Below are 17,494 nucleotides of genomic sequence, written 5' to 3'. Positions count from 1 at the left end.
TAATAATCAAAATATTTGAGGAGAATCTCCTAAGATTGCTGTTCTAAATTTAGATTATTTTTTCATTGCGTATTTCTTACTTACAACATAAATGATTCCTTAGGCATTCCTTAGACAAAGATTCCTCAGGTGAGAGAGATTCGTTATGTCATTTTAATTGAAGTAACTATTGGGCTACAAGAAAATAATGGTTAAAGAATTTTTCTGGAACTACATATTGAGCCAATAATCAAAATTAATCTTATTTCAGTTCGTATTCATATGAATGTACTTTAAATAAAGTTTTAACATAAATCACTTTTGTGAGAATCACAAGATTTTTTTCAGAAGCATACGAGTAAAATCCTTTTGTTATGGAGAATTATATACCAGGAATTTTTATGGTATACATTTGGATATGGCGTTAAGGAATACTACCGCTCAATTTATATAAAAGCAAAGTTCTTCATTCTACAATATTGGGCATAGGATCTGCTGCTAGATTCATTTCAATTGCAATTTAATTAAAAGTGCCAATATACAACAAGAAATTAATGAAACGGACTCCAATGACTAAAATGTTCAGCGGCTATTTGCTGTTCGGAAGGAATTGTGACTTTAAATATATACTCGTATATATATATATATATATATATATATATATATATACAGTCGAGTCTCCAAATAACGAAGTCGCAAGGGACCTTTGAAAAGGTTCGTTATATAGAAACTTCGCTATATAGAAAGTAGTAAATTTTTATGGTTAATTTTTCATGTACATTAAGTTAAATCCTATTTTTTTTTTTTTTTTTTTTTTTTTTTTAAGGTTATATACATGAAAACACGAAAAATATTGAGCATTTTGAAGTTAATTTAACATAAGTAACAAATTAAAAAAGAATTTCTTCTTCCGTCAAATGACCAGTAGTTGACAAACCATCATCAATTGTTAAAAAATCTTCTAAACTGACATCATCTGTAAAACTATTCTTCTCACGGTAACCGTCCCAAATTTCTGTAACATCTGGCTCACTGTCCACGTAAGACTCCTGTTCTTGTTCTCCTGATGAAAATTCCTTCGCAAATCCAGCTTTTCTAAATGAATTGGAAATTGTTGTGACTTTCACATCAGATTGCCAAGCTTTAGACAATTCTGAAATGCAAGTCCTCAAGTCTACATATGTTTTAGAAAACTGTTGGTTTTCTTCGACACAGGCTATCATTTTTCGCAAAATTCGCTTTCGGTAGTAGACTTTTAAATTTTTAATTATCCCCTGATCCATCGGTTGCAATTTCGAGGTAGTGTTTGGAGGAAGAAAGATAAGTTTTATGTTCTTCACTTTGGATTTCACTTCAGGTGGATGTGATGGGCAATTGTCTACAAATAATGCAATCTTTCTTTTTTCTTTCCCAAACTTTTTGTCCAAGTCCAATAACCACTTCTCAAAAATTTCGCCTGTCATCCAAGCTTTTCTACTGTTCTGATAGTTCACTTCTAAGGATTTGATGCCTTTGAAATATCTAGGGTTTTTACTCTTCCCAATAACTAGCAACTTCAGCTTTTCTTCCCCTGTCATATTTGAAGTAACCAATACTGTAATTCTGTCTTTGCTACGTTTTCCACCAAAACACTTGTCTCCTTTAAAAGTAAGAGTTTTATCAGGGAGACATTTGAAAAAGAGTCCCATTTCATCGCAATTAAACACGTCTTTTGGCTGGTACTCTTTTAATACCGGTTTTAACACTTCATTTTTCAACTGCTCACAACTTTCATTCGACACATCAACACTTTCTCCTGAAACTACTTTGTGCACCAACATGTGACGTTTTTTAAATTTGTCCAACCATCCAACACTTGCTTGGAATTCCGAGTAGCCTAATGCGTTGGCAAACTGCAATGACTTTTCTTTAATTAGCGGACCTGACAAAGGTAAGTTCTGATCCCGCACGGAATGAATCCATTTTAAAACAGCTTGATCGACGTCGTCATACACGCACAATCGTACTCGTTTTGCATTGGAATTCCCTACTTCACCAGCTTTACTTAAAATGGAATCCTTATTTTTTAGTATAGTGGATACACTCTTAGCAGGAATGCCATATTTTGCGGCTACATCTTTCTTCTTGATGCCGCTTTCAACATCATTGAGAAGTGAAATTTTTTCTTTTATGGTTAAACACTTTCTCTTCGACATTTTGAGCAACGCAGCACGTTGCAGAGCAAGATGAAAATGAGCGAAATGTGCACGTCAGTTCAAGAGTGAGAATCCATCACACCACATCCGGTCAACACATTTCGAAGAAACCTCACCCCCTCTGGGAATTCTTCCCTCCTCCTTCCAAGTCTCTCTCCTTCCATCGACACAAGTGACAAAAAGAAAGGAATGTTGAAAGACAAGATAAGAAAGTTGTAGTATGAGTAATCCTCGACAAAACAAAAGCACCAGAAGACTTCTATTTTCGGAAACATCGTCTTTCTCCCACATAAAAACTTCGCAATAGAGAAATTTGGCCATTTGATATTCGTTAAAGAGAGACAGATTTGCATGCTTTTTTATTGAAACTTTCAGTGTCACCAAACATGCTTCGTTATATAGAGAACTTCGCTAAATAGAGTGTTCGCTATACGGAGACTCGACTGTATATATATATATATATATTAATATATTCATTCTTCACGTGTTTTTCGACTGCACGTACACAAAAATTCAAAAATTGAATTAAAAATTATAATTTACCATAAAAAAATAAAAAATTCATTTAAAAAAATTTCAACACACACACACAAGACAAAGCTGAATAAAAGTCAACTTTTGCTGTTCACCAGTAGTTGCATAATTTTTACTGACTGTTTGCAGCTTCTTTTACTTTTGAAAACCATTTTGTAATTGAAATTACTTTTCAATTATGTTTATTGATTGAAAAATTATTATGTATCACGTCAGATTTTTTGAGAAAAAACTTTTTTTTTCATGTAAATGTTTACCTATTTATAAATTTTGTATGATTTGTTGGAATTCAAAATCTATTTTTTTTAATTAGATTTTTAAATGTATGTCCCAGGCAACAAATTATTAAAGTTAAAACTCTGCAATTATTTCCTGTGTATCACTAGTCATTGTTGTACTAATCTTTTTCTTTAATTTATAGTAATTTCTCAGCTCGTTATGTTTCGCTTTAATTTGAATTTTCACAAACACTAATGCAAAAAGTTGATCAGATGGTTGCAATTTAATTTCCCTAATTCAGATATTCTTGTGACATTTGCATTCCGTGAGTCTTTTTTTTTTTTTTTTTGTTATTATATTATTTCTTTCAATTCATCTCATCAGAAACAAGCACTCGCTTTGTCATGACTATAAATAATAAAATACTGGAAAAAGTCATAGTTTCCGCGTCAGCTTTATGTTTTAGTTTCGGGAACGCTTCTTTTACAGGCATTAAAGTGAGCAGATGGGAGTCAAATTCATCAACTAAAAAGTTACAGCATGCATTGCACAACGGTTAAGTAAGGGCTAAGGGGGGAGGTGAATGTGCTTTCACAACCATCCGATAAAAATGTTGAAAAATTAAATATGTTTATTTTTTGGACTATTTATGTATAATATTAGAAGAAAAGATAGAAGTGAAATATGCTTGTGAGTAAAAAGTCCATCAATTCCGCAAGTGTACTTTTCTTCCAAACGCAATTTAACTGCACAGTTGGATTTCAACAAAGCTGCACACATCTGGCATCCATTCTTCAGAAAAAAAGCCAGGAATAGAGAACGATCACAAACTATCTTGCTATCATTGATCGGACATCGGGGTGGTAATTAGTATCCTGTCGTGTCTGTGGTCATGTGTTCCCCTCAACAAACCTTGCGCCCCTCTTTTTTCTTGGAATTCCGAGTCAAAAGCTATAGCAACCCAAGCAACTTCTGAGCCAATTCCGAGAAACTCCAATTCAACATTGGCGCCAAACGCGTGCTCACTTTCCCTGTATGTTAGCTTTTGTGTCATACCATCATTATTAGAAGTCGTTGCTTTCTCGGCAATACACTCACGCAGTGTCCAATCTTCTACTTTTACTATCTTTGTTGGAAGTGCCTCTCACAGGGGTGGTTTTCCCACGCTCCTCCATTGAGCTGTATAGTAACCCTGGAGAGCGGATGGGGTCGAATCGGATTGGGGTAGAGTGTAACCAAAGATAGTAAAAGTAGAAGATTGGACACTGCGTGAGTGTATTGCCGAGAAAACAACGACTTCTAATAATGATGGTATGACACAAAAGCTAACATACAGGGAAAGTGAGCACGCGTTTGGCGCCAATGTTGAATTGGAGTTTCTCGGAATTGGCTCAGAAGTTGCTTGGGTTGCTATAGCTTTTGACTCGGAATTCCAAGAAAAAAGAGGGGCGCAAGGTTTGTTGAGGGGAACACATGACCACAGACACGACGGGATACTAATTACCACCCCGATGTCCGATCAATGATAGCAAGATAGTTTGTGATCGTTCTCTATTCCTGGCTTTTTTTCTGAAGAATGGATGCCAGATGTGTGCAGCGGGCATGGCATTTGCTTTGTTGAAATCCAACTGTGCAGTTAAATTGCGTTTGGAAGAAAAGTACACTTGCGGAATTGATGGACTTTTTACTCACAAGCATATTTCACTTCTATCTTTTCTTCTAATTTTATACATAAATAGTCCAAAAAATAAACACATTTAATTTTTCAACATTTTTATCGGATGGTTGTGAAAGCACATTCACCTCCCCCCCTTAGCCCTTACTTAACCGTTGTGCAATGCATGCTGTAACTTTTAAGTTGATGAATTTGACTCTCATCTGCTCACTTTTATGCCTGTAAAAGAAGCGTTCCCGAAACTAAAACATAAAGCTGACGCAGAAACTATGATTTTTTCCAGTATTTTATTATTTATAGTCATGACAAAGCGAGTGCTTGTTTCTGATGAGATGAATTGAAAGAAATAATATAATAACAAAAAAAAAAAAAAAAAAAAAAAAAACGACTCACGGAATGCAAATGTCACAAGAATATCTGAATTAGGGAAATTAAATTGCAACCATCTGATCAACTTTTTGCATTAGTGTTTGTGAAAATTCAAATTAAAGCGAAACATAACGAGCTGAGAAATTACTATATAAATTAAAGAAAAAGATTAATACAACAATGACTAGTGATACACAGGAAATAATTGCAGAGTTTTAACTTTAATAATTTGTTGCCTGGGACATACATTTAAAAATCTAATTAAAAAAAAAAAAAAAGATTTTGAATTCCAACAAATCATACAAAATTTATAAATAGGTAAAAATTTACATGAAAAAAAAGTTTTTTCTCAAAAAATCTGACGTGATACATAATAATCTTTCAATCAATAAACATAATTGAAAAGTAATTTCAATTACAAAATGGTTTTCAAAAGTAAAAAAAGCTGCAAACAGTCAGTAAAAATTATGCAACTACTGGTGAACAGCAAAAGTTGACTTTTATTCAGCTTTGTCTTGTGTGTGTGTGTTGGAATTTTTTTTAATGAATTTTTTTATGGTAAATTATAATTTTTTATTCAATTTTTGAATTTTTGTGTACATTCAGTAGAAAAACACGTGAAGAATATATATATATATATATATATATATATATATATATATATATATATATATATATATATATATATATATACGAGTATATATTTAAAGTCACAATTCCTTCCGAACAGCAAATAGCCGCTGAACATTTTAGTCATTGGAGTCCGTTTCATTAATTTCTTGTTGTATATGGGCACTTTTAATTAAATTGCAATTGAAATGAATCTAGCAGCAGATCCTATGCCCAATATTGTAGAATGAAGAACTTTGCTTTTATATAAATTGAGCGGTAGTATTCCTTAACGCCATATCCAAATGTATACCATAAAAATTCCTGGTATATAATTCTCCATAACAAAAGGATTTTACTCGTATGCTTTTGAAAAAAAATCTTGTGATTCTCACAAAAGTGATTTATGTTAAAACTTTATTTAAAGTACATTCATATGAATACGAACTGAAATAAGATTAATTTTCATTATTGGCTCAATATGTAGTTCCAGAAAAATTCTTTAACCATTATTTTCTTGTAGCCCAATAGTTACTTCAATTAAAATGACATAACGAATCTCTCTCACCTAAGAAATCATTGACTAAGGAATGCCTAAGGAATCATTTATGTTGTAAGTAAGAAATACGCAATGAAAAAATAATCTAAATTTAGAACAGCAATCTTAGGAGATTCTCCTCAAATATTTTGATTATTAGCTCAATATGTAGTTGAAGAGAAATTATTCCACCATTATTTGCTTGTAGCCCTATAGTTACGTTGAGAGAAACTTCATAAAAGAAACCAGGTCCGGATATATAAGTTTTGGGTCCCCCTAGCCCTACAACAAAGTCTGTAGGGCCCTTTCCCAGAGGTTTCTCTTTCCTTTTTTTTTTTTTTTTTCAATTTTTCGTTTCAATTTCTTAGGCAGTTGGGTTGAAAGTCTAAAAATTTCCAAATATAAGAAATCATAATAATAATAAAAATGCATTGAACTTTTTCAGAAATCACATTTCATTCAAAATTAACGGATGAATGATGAGTAGAATAATTTGGGTAATTTTTGAAACGTTGAACAAAGAAAGCTACGTGCTAATTTTTTAAACAGATAGAAACATTTCGCATGTATTTTTGTTAAACAGAAAGAATAATATGGGTTGCATTATATTTTTGAATGTTTAATATTTTTGATGTTTTGTAAGAAAAATAAACCGCATTTGATTTGTAAGAAGTTAATTTTTCTAATTATAGTAAATGTAATAAGGTATAAATTAGGAATTTTATTAAGTACTAAAATTTTTAGAGCATGTTCATACATGAAACATTTGCTTGACTCAAGTTGATGACTACTGAAATTTCCAGAGGCGATTACTGTGGTCATTTAGCGAGAAACATTTTAAAAGTAATGTACAAAATAAAAGAGTGTTAAGACTCCCCCCTTACCCCACCACCATTTTGAATTTTGTAATAAAAGTGGACATTGTTATTAATGCAGTACTTCTGCTTAATACTGTTATTAGTATTTAAATTATTGATCGCTAAATAAATGTGTATAAAATGAACACAAAGATTACAAAACATCATTTAAGTTTTTAAATAGTTTTGGGGGTAATGCTAATGCAACTACTTAATAATGAAAAATTCGAAACCGAACAGAAAAATATTGTCAAAACAACAAATTCGGCCTTCCAATTAAAACATTACATTTATTTGCATTATTAAAGGCTGTGAATTTAACAGATTTGCATTTCGTAACGTTTAAATTAATTAGAGCATGAATAAAATATCCCACCACTTTAAATTTTTTCTAATGGAGTTAAGCCTATCGAACTGAGTCAATCATAAAAATTAGCCAATAATAAAGATTTTCTTTGTCGTTATTTAATGTTTTAAAATCAATATTTTAAGACCGCTAAAATCTTCATTCCCGTGACATTTTCCTTAAATCTTAGAACGCTTTCAGTAAAATTTAACCATTTGATTCACTCTGTTTTGGAACATTCAAATGAAAGTATTAAATTACCCGATTTATTTTACTCTTTACTTATTACAAACTAGGTAGGGTGTCCGAGAAAAACGGAAAACATCGGATAGCGGTCAACAGAAACAGCTTTGGAACCTCTCTGTTTAGTTACAACTTGAGTTACCCGTTTGCGGCAGAGAAAGCAACGTGCAGGGGCACGCAAGATGATTTTCTTCTGCTTCTCTTATGTTCTTTATTTTGCTTTTCTATCTTTTAAAGTTAGAATTACTGCGTGAAGGAAAAAGTGTGCATTAAAAATTTTTTTATTTATCGAACAGATTCTTTTCTGCTCAGTAATGATTAAAAATGAGTAAGTTATGATATAGTGCTTTCAGTTGGTTGTGATTAGCATTCAATCAGCAATAGGTTTAAAAGAGTCTTGAGTATTTGAAATTTTAAACTCTTTTGCTTATAATATTCAATTTTATCTCTCTCACACTGTCTTTTTCTTTTTTATCCGCTACTTCTCGACCTAAAAAAATAATTTGAAAAAAAAAAATAAATGAATGAATGAAATAAAAAAATAATTTAACAAGACAAAGATATTAGTGTACAAACACGATATCGAATGCATAAGTATATGAACTGAACGGTTTTATCTCAAGATCTTTCTATTTTGATTCTTTGAAATCAGATTTTATGGTAATATATAATTTTTAATTTAATGTTTGTGATAAGCTGATTTGTAGGTTTCGTACATGCAGTAGAAAAACAGTGAAGAATGGGGGGAAAATACGAAATTAATAAAGTCACAATTCCCTCCGAACAGCAAATAGCCGCTGAACATTTTAGTCCTTAGATTCCGTTTCAATGATTTCTTGTTTTATATGGGCACTTTCAATTGACTCTTCATAAATTGCACTTAAAATGAATCAGCAGCAGACTCGATGCTTAGTACTGTAGAATGGAGAACTTAGCTTTTATAATTTCACGTTTCATTCAAAACTAACGGATGAATTATGATTAGAATAAAATGGGTAATTTTTGAAGTTTTGAACAAAGAAAGGTACGTGATAATATTTTAAACAGAAACATTTGGCATATGTTTCTGTTAAAAAGAAAGAATAATATGAATGGCACATATATTTTTGATGTTTTCTAAGAAAACGAGCTAACTGCATTTTAATTTGTAAATATTCAAATTTTCCATTTTTCCAAAAAAAAAAAAACTTTTTGACAACAAAACACCTCTAAATTTCCGAAATTTATCAAAATTTCCCAACCCTCTTTCCGTTTTTTTTTTATTTTAAAGCGTTTTTCTTTTAGTTTATTTATTTATTTATTTATTAATGTTTTTTACTTATTTATTTATTTATTAATGTTTTTTATTTATTTATTTATTTTGAATAGTTATTATAATTATTATTTCACTAGAAAAGTTCTGTTCCAATGACAGACCACATACATACACAAACTGATTAAATAAATGAAATAAAATGTAAACAGAATAAAATAAAAGTAAATATTTCAAATTAAAAAAAAAATCAGGAATTTTTTTAATTTATCTATTTGAAGAAATAAATGTAGGAATCTCCCCCCCCCCCCGAAATTTTTTTTTCATGGCGGAATTCGCGCCATAATTCCCTCCCCCCCCAAACCCCCGGTGGGCACCCCTGTTGTTCAGAATAAAAAAAGTAATAAGTTTATGATAATGTCAATCTGTGATAAAATCTCATCGTAAGTCAAACTTGAAATGCGTTAAATTAGTTGCAGCTTTTCCAACTTTAAGCAGCATATTGTAATAAAAATAACGCACTAATAGCAAATTATAGCAACCGAATTCGCTGTTTTATTTCAATAATTAATATTCTTAAGTATCTAAGACTTTTAGTTTATAGCTTTTTCACATTCGCGAACAGATGAGACAGTAGATATTTTCGGAATCTTATTTTACAAACAGCTACTCTCTTGTGCTTGACGACACCCCGCTGGCGACCCTCCCTCCGAAAAACGGCTTGAGGCTTAATTACTTTCACCACCTCCAAAGACGCGGACGACACAGCGTAGCGAAAAGAGCAGCGCTTCCGTATTGGCGACGTATTGCCTCTACGACACCTAAACGCGACTTTCGCCAAAATTTTCACGCCAATCTTCTCCTAAATGTTGGCATTTTTGTCATAATGTTCGTAACCAGTCTTCTCCGAGAAAAATAGCATAGGATTATGCTACAGTGTCCCGTCTGGATCCTCTTAAGTCTGTGGTGTAACCTTCGAATCTCGCCAATGTTCCCCTCGTTAGGCTTAGGAGATGGTCTTAGCATTGGAGTCTACGAGGAAGCTCGCAAGCTTTAAAAAATATTTAAAAATAACCCATTTGCTTTCTTGTTATCAAATGACCGGTTTTTAACCACATCACGTTGTCGGTCTGCTGAATATATACATCATTAAACAAAACAATTCTTTACTTTTATTTAGTAAAAGAATAAAAATTTGGCTCCTTTTCGGCAACCATTATTGCCAAGACTCGGGCTGACGTGAGATGACGTAGAAGGAGAGGGAGGAAACTTCCATCGCTCGGAGCGCTCGGAGATATGTTTTTCTTTTCCTTCGTTTTTTGTTTGTTTCGCTTAATAAGAGAAATAATTAACAGATAATTTGTTAATTAAAATTTTAATTGTATAATTAAAAATTTTAGTATTTTTCATCGAGAATGTAGGATTATTTAACATAGTAACACAGTACTTTTTAAACAAATGCAGATTTATTTCAATTTATTAACCATTTACCTTCTGTAAAAACAGTTACACGAGTCGTAATTTTTGCGAAAATGAACGTATCGGTGACTTTGCGAGATAAAAAATTTAGTGAATTGTATGTGAATAGAACAGAAAGTTTAAATATTTCGCGTGACTTAAATTTTCGCGATAATGATGAGCTAGCGAAAATTAAAGTAAAACGAAAACAAGGGTTTTCACATTCACAATATTGTTTTTGAATGTTTATCTCTTTTCTGCAGGGAAGTTTTAGGTTTTCTTTCTCAAATATTCAGCAGATATTTTGTAAGTATTGTGTTGTCTTCATAATATTTATTAAAATTTTCTTTTTTTTTCAAAAACATTTAAAAAAAAAAACCCTCTTAATTTGGCTTTTAGCTATAATTATGAGGTAGATACTAATTTTTGAATCACAGATTTTTTTTTTTTTTTTTTTTTTTGATCGTTAGAAAAGAATTTATTGAAGAAAAGAACTTATCAATTTTCCTTTTACACAATTCCCAGTTTTTTTTACAGATTTGTGACGTATCGCATTATATTTTCATCTTTTTGAGAACTATTTCTTTTGCAATATAAAGAAATAGTTGGAAAAAAAAATATGTCTAAATTCCCAACTTTATTATTAATTATTTTAAATCGTTTATTCATTTATTCTTCGTTGATAGAAAAAAGTACAAATTATGTATTAATATCCTCTTGGTTTAATCATTATGAAAATGTTTCTAAGTAATACCGTGTATTTTTATACAATTATGGGGAAATTATATAAGGTTAAACAGTTTATAGGTATAAAATTCCAAAAAAAAAAGAAAAAATTTTGCGACCACATTGGAAGAAATTAATATTGACTTTCTCTTTGAACACTCCGTAATGTGAACACCCCCGATATTCTGAACACATTTTGAGGGCGAATCCATATAGTAAGATATCCTGCTGTTGCTTTTGCGGCGACAATGTTTTATCCAATCCCCCTTTATGGTGCACCGCCCCCCCCCCCCCAATCAGAATATTTTTGTTCCATTCCATAAGTGTCCAGGTTAGAAATAATTTACTGTACAATATTTCTGCTCTTTAAAGAAGATTTATTGGCTTAAGGGCTTTTTGAAAACATTATTAAAAAACCCATGATATTGTTTATTTTATTTTTTAATTGTATCGGGGGGGGGGTTACCTTTCGGTTCCCCTCCCAAAAATTATTTCTGTGTCCGCCCTTGCACGTATGGGGGATTTTTGTTTGTGATTACCCTTATGAAGATCCTCAAGTTTTTTAGAAGTTTTATCATAATATAACTTACTTATTTGTTGCTTATTAATAATTTTATCCCGAACGTTACATTGTAATTCAGGTTTTAACAACTCTCTACTTATTGGCAGTTTAGTACGATTTCTTTTACTCATTAGGGATTGGGATGGAGGAAAATCTAAACCTTGAATAGGTGTATTTCTGTATTCCATGAGCGCAATGTATATATCCCGATCAGACTCGTAGCATTTTTTAAGTATACTTTTAGCAATCTTAACTTTACTTTCCGCTTGGCCATTAGATTTAGGATACCTTGGACTGCTATATTATTTCAAAATCCCAATCTAATGCAAATTTTTTAAATTCCTAGAACCAAAAGGCATATTATCTGTAATAACGAATCTAGGAATGCCATGAGTAATAAATATAACTTTTAAGCTATTAATTACTTCAGTTGCTTGTTTATTAGCAATTGGAACGATTTCTAACCATTTTGTTAGATAATCCATTAGCACTAAGTAATCGTTTTTGCCGAATTCACAAAGGTCACACCCTACTTTTTCAAAAGGTAATGACAAAATCTCATGAGATATGAGTGGTTCTTTACAATTACTCGACCTATGTTTTTCACAAATAGAACATTTAGCAACTAAGTTTTCAATATCATTACTCATACCTGGCCAATAAAAAATCTGTCTTGCTCTGGACTTACTTTTATCCATACCAAAATGTCCGTGTATTTTCCCAAGCATTTCTTTTTGAAGCTCATTCGGAACAATAATTTTATTATTTAAAAACACTATCCCGTCCTCCTCAAAAAGTTCCTACCTCAACTTGAAATAAAATCTAACATTTTCAGGAACATTATTTTTATTATGAGGCCAGCCATTTTTACACAGGGACACCAAATTACTTAACGTTGGATCCTTCAAAGTACATTCTTGAAATTCAGTCTCCTTTCACTAACCTGCAAATGTCTAGTAGCTTTAACACAATGTACTATCTCTTTTAGGAACTCATCATTATCGATCTCATTAATGTAGGATCTGGATAATAAATCTGCTACGTATAGATTTTTGCCTAGTACATATTTTACATCAAGATCGTATCTAAGCAGTTTCAGTTTCATTCGTTGCAGTCTACATGATAATACATTAACAATATTTTTATTATGAATTGATACAAGTGGTTTATGATAATTATGCACAATTATTTTCCTACCATATATAAAATTATTGAACTTTTTAGTCGCAAATACTATACTTAAGTACTCTTTTTCAATTTGAGCATAATTTTGTTCAGCGGTAGACAATGCCCTAGATGCAAAACATAGGCGGATTTAGGTCGAAAGATTTGGGGGTGCAACAATAACAGGGATCTGGGGAAGGGGGGGGGTATTCCCGGAATAACAAGGCAGTGGCGAAATCAGGATTAGGGCGGGACACACTTTTAAATCTAAAAAACGCAATGTAAACCATATTTGGTAAGATTAGGGGATGGGCAATTCTTAACATTTCAAACTGCAGAAAAAGTCTTAAACGAAAGTCGATATTAGAAGCAATGGATGAATCAGGCTACTGGTTTGGAATGGGATTCACGCCCCCAGAAAAAATTTGAAATAGTAGTTTTGGAAACGCAGTTTTACAGTTCTTGGTGATATTTTAAGGGCAAGAAAGGTACGTGTGGCTCTAAAGCTATTTTTAGAAATTTTAGTCTTATAAATGTGATTATAGTTCATATTTATAGTTTGGGTTAGGAATGAGACTCACAGACTGTCTCCAATCGATTTTTTGAAAAGCAGATAGAAATACGTAACCCCTTCCCCACGCTACCTCTTTAACTTTTTATAATTGAAGTTCCAAAAATACTACGGAGGACAATTTTTCCTGCTGTTACCGGACGGGGTGTTCTGGAGCTCTCCCCTGTAGAATTTTCGAAATTGAAGTCCTAAAAATGAAGTTCTTCTGCAATACTCCATGGTATTAAAAAAAAAGGATTCTTCCACTTAAATATTTCGAAATAGTAGTTTTCAAAACCAAAGTATTAACACTCTTCAATGATATTAGAGAAAGGGGGTTGGAGGCCCTTGTTCGAATATTTTCCAAAATTGAAGTCTTAAACACATGAGTGTGAGACCATATTTGGTAACGTTAGGGCCACTGCAGTTTTTCAAAACTGAAGCTCCAAAAACGCAATTTTAAACGATTTTCGATGTATTTAGGTGGTTAGAAGATCTTTTTTGGAAATTTTGCGAAAGTGAAGCCCAAGAAACGAAATTTGAGGTACTTTGTAACAATTTTGGCTGAAGAAAGGGCTTTGGAGAAGGAAATTTTTTAGGACTAATAGGAAAAATGAAAACGAAATAGAAAAAATGAAAAAAAAAGGGGAGGGGGGACATATGAAAGAAAGAGGATTGTACCAGGAGGGGGGGAAGGCACACGATTCGCCGCCAATAATCTGAAGCTGTTGAAAAATTTAAATGTCAATATTTCTTTTTGAAAGAGAAATTAAGATTTTTTCCCAACATTCTTTTTTTTTCGTAAAATAACTGCGTTTTCCCAAAATGAGATCTTTTCTTCTCTTCAAAAATAAAGAATATATTTTTCAAACATCTACTCAGCATTTTGTGGGGAGGGTCACCAGTCTTGTGTCCCCTTCCCCCTGGATGCACCACTGCAGCAAAATGTCCGGGAGTCCTCCTTCAAAAATGTTTGAAAATTCATCTTAAAAATGTTGGTTTTCGGTTGATTTCGGTGTAGATTTTATTGATAAAGTTTCTCGCAATAGCCATGTTTTTTTTTTTTTTTGCACTTTATTAGCCATTGTTGTTTTAAAATTGAAGAATTGGTATTGGTATACAAATAAATACCCAATTACAGAACATGCAATTACTATACGAATGTACAGTAATTAATCACGAATGTACAGTAATTAGTTTATAAATAACACAGCACTGAACAATAAATTGTTTGAGAAGTTTCTTTATTTGCATGAAATTATTTATTAGGTTTTTTTTGCAAATGGATAAAATTATTTTAATTCTTAACATGAGCACAGTTATGTTTTTCTTGCACTAGCGACGTGTGGTGATACAGTGGATTCAAGTAAATTTACTAATATAATCAGCTATGATTTTTTTCCCCCAACTGCGTTTCTGAGTGAAATATACTAAACTAATTTTTTTCAAAACACCGCCTATAATTTTGGGGGTGCGGCGCACCCCCTGGCACCCCCGTAAATCCGCCTATGATGCAAAACTAACAGGTTGACCATTCTACATTAAACAACACACTAACCCATTTTTTGAACTGTCACAATGCAATACAATTAGTTTGGTAGAATCAAAATTTGCCAAGACAGGTGCTTTACTAACCTTATTTTTCAGCTCATTAAGAGCTCGAGTGTGTATTGGTAACCAGTCAAAATGTACATCTGTTTTTAATAATTCTCTTAAAGGGGCAGTAGTTTCAGACATATTAGGAATAAATTTTCTTAAGTAATTAATCATACCCAAAATTCGCTGTAACTCTTTTTTATTAGTGGGTATTTGCAAATTCAATACGGCTTTTACCTGGTCGGGATCAGGTTTCATACCAAACTTATTAAACACATGTCCAAGGTATTTAACCTCATTTACTCTAAATTGCAATTTATTTTTATTAAATTTTATATTTAACTTTCTAGCCCTTTCAATAACTTTACTCAAAATCTCATCATGTTCTTTTTCATTTTCCGCATAAATTAACAAATCATCAAAATAAACCTGCAATGTCACCAAAGTTAATTTCATTACCCTTTTGAAACAGCTCGGGGGCTACGGAAATCCCGAAGGGTAATCTATTAAATTTATAAACACAACCAAATGGAGTACTAAACTGACACTGAAGTTTACTAGATGCGCTATCAAGTTTTATTTGATAAAACCCATCTTTTAAATCAAGTACACTATAAACAGCTTTGTTACACAACTTAGGTATTAATTCATCAACAGTCGGTAATAAATGATACTCTCTTTTTATTACTTTATTTAAGTCCTGAGGATCTAAACATACCCTAATAGTACCATCTGGTTTTTCGACAACTACTAAATTATTTATCCAACCATCTGGATTTTTAACTTTACTTATTATACCATCTTTTTCAAGCATATTTAACTTATCTTTTAGCTTTAACTTAACTGATTCTGGAACTCTGCTTGGCGGTCTAGCTACAGGTTGCGCATTTTCATCTATTTTTATTGCACATGTTAAGTTAAATTTTCCTAAACCTTCAAAAACATCTTTATTTTTTTCAATAAAGGAATTTTTTCCCCTTAATTCAATGCTATTAATATTATGTCTTTTAACAAAACCAAATTCCTCACAGCCGGACAACCCAAGTATCGTTCCAGAACTTCGTTCACATTTCACAATAACGAACTCTAAACACTTAACGATATTTCCTACTTCACATTCTAAATTAACAATGCCTATTGGCTTAATTTGACTTCCACCAAATGCCTCCAACATTAAATTAGTAGGTCTAACATAATTAGTACAATTCAAGGAATTAAAAACATTACTTTGGATGACGTTTACACTAGAACCTGTATCTAACTTACATATCAAAATTTTATTTCCTACCTCTATTTCATGCATCCAACATGAATTACGAGTATCATCATTAAAAACAGCATCAACAATGAAATTCTCTTGAATCGAATTCACAGTTTTTGACTTATATTTACAGCATATCGTGAAATGATTTAGTCCCTTACATAAATTGCAGTTTCCCGTACGCAAAACACTGTCCTTTAGAATGTTGCCTGCCACATTTCTTGCACAAATAACTAGAGTCACTCTTTTTACGCAAAAAGTCAGATTTTGCCGATTCGTTTATTTCGCAAGGCACTGAGGATTGAATTTCGTATTTCTTTCTTCTTTTTCTGTACAGTCTTTTCTCGTTAGGAGATTAATTTCTTCTTTCCGTTTTATAATATCAGACTGCTGCTTGCTAAGTTCTGCAGCTCTGCATGTCTCTATGGCTTTTTGCAGGGATAAATCAGTTTCTCGCAGCAATCTTTCCTGAATGCTTCTATCAGCTATTCCCAAAAGAATACGGTCGCGTAATATACTGTCCGATAAAGTTCCATATTCACAATGCTTGATTAATTTTCGTAAATCTGTTATAAATTTATCACATTTCTCATCACGTTCTTGTTTACGACAATTGAAAATGTATCTCTCCACTACAATGTTCCGTCTGGGGTTTGCGTAATTCTCGAAGGCAGCTAAAACATCTTCATATTTACTTTGTTGGACGTCAGTAAGCTGAAATGTATTGAACAATTCCACTGCTTCCTCACCAACGCAATTCAGCAATATTGCGACTTTAACATCGTCACTTTTTTTCTCAATATAGCCTGCGGCTTTCAGAAAAATTTCAAAGTTCTTACGAAACCTGCGCCATTCTTTGGCCAAATTTCCACTTAAGTTTAAGCTTTTTGGTGGTTTTATGGACGACTCCATCGCTTCAATTGAAACAAATTAATTTGTTCTACGCTCGTAAGTTCGAGTACGACTGCGCCATGTTGTATTTTATGAATGTTTATTAAAAGTACAACATAAACAGTTACAAGCCTGAGCAAGAGTCTGCAGTTAAACCATAGGATTCGATTCAGAGTCACAACTGACTTCAACTGCATTTATGTCGAGGTCTGCATACTGAGTGCCTTACCTCCATTATTTTATATACCGATAGATGGCAGCACCATCACCGGATCGAGCAGTTAATGAGAATTTAGAACTAGTCCAAGAGCTAATAGCTACCTGGTACTAGCACCCCCAGAGGTATCGTTTCACTTGGAGGACATTGAGACCACGAGCATATTTAACGTCGCCCAGTCCCCTTTAATGACGACGGTGGGTCTTCGACCAGCAAGGATCGAACCCGGGGCCCTCCGGTCCCGAGTCCAATG

The 17,494-nt window shown here is 32.6% G+C and overlaps 1 protein-coding gene across 1 annotated transcript; it reads right to left on the bottom strand.

The window, feature by feature from the left end:
- Window positions 1-869: 869 nt before the first annotated feature.
- On the bottom strand, window positions 870-2,174 carry LOC129224169 (tigger transposable element-derived protein 4-like). The gene has a single exon (XM_054858585.1). It carries the CDS (start codon window positions 2,172-2,174, stop codon window positions 870-872), a length of 1,305 nt encoding a protein of 434 aa, XP_054714560.1.
- Between the last annotated feature and the right edge of the window lie 15,320 nt (window positions 2,175-17,494).

This window comes from Uloborus diversus, chromosome 6 (assembly GCF_026930045.1).
Source record: "Uloborus diversus isolate 005 chromosome 6, Udiv.v.3.1, whole genome shotgun sequence".
In the NCBI taxonomy this organism is placed as follows: Eukaryota; Metazoa; Arthropoda; class Arachnida; order Araneae; family Uloboridae; genus Uloborus; species Uloborus diversus.
The sequence above is the reverse complement of the archived record's forward strand: the minus strand, read 5'-3'. Positions and strand labels throughout refer to the sequence as shown.

What these genes read in the sequence shown, in the direction of transcription:
- LOC129224169 (XM_054858585.1), bottom strand. Translation starts at nt 2,174, where the DNA reads ATGTCGAAGAGAAAGTGTTTAACCATAAAAGAAAAAATTTCACTTCTC.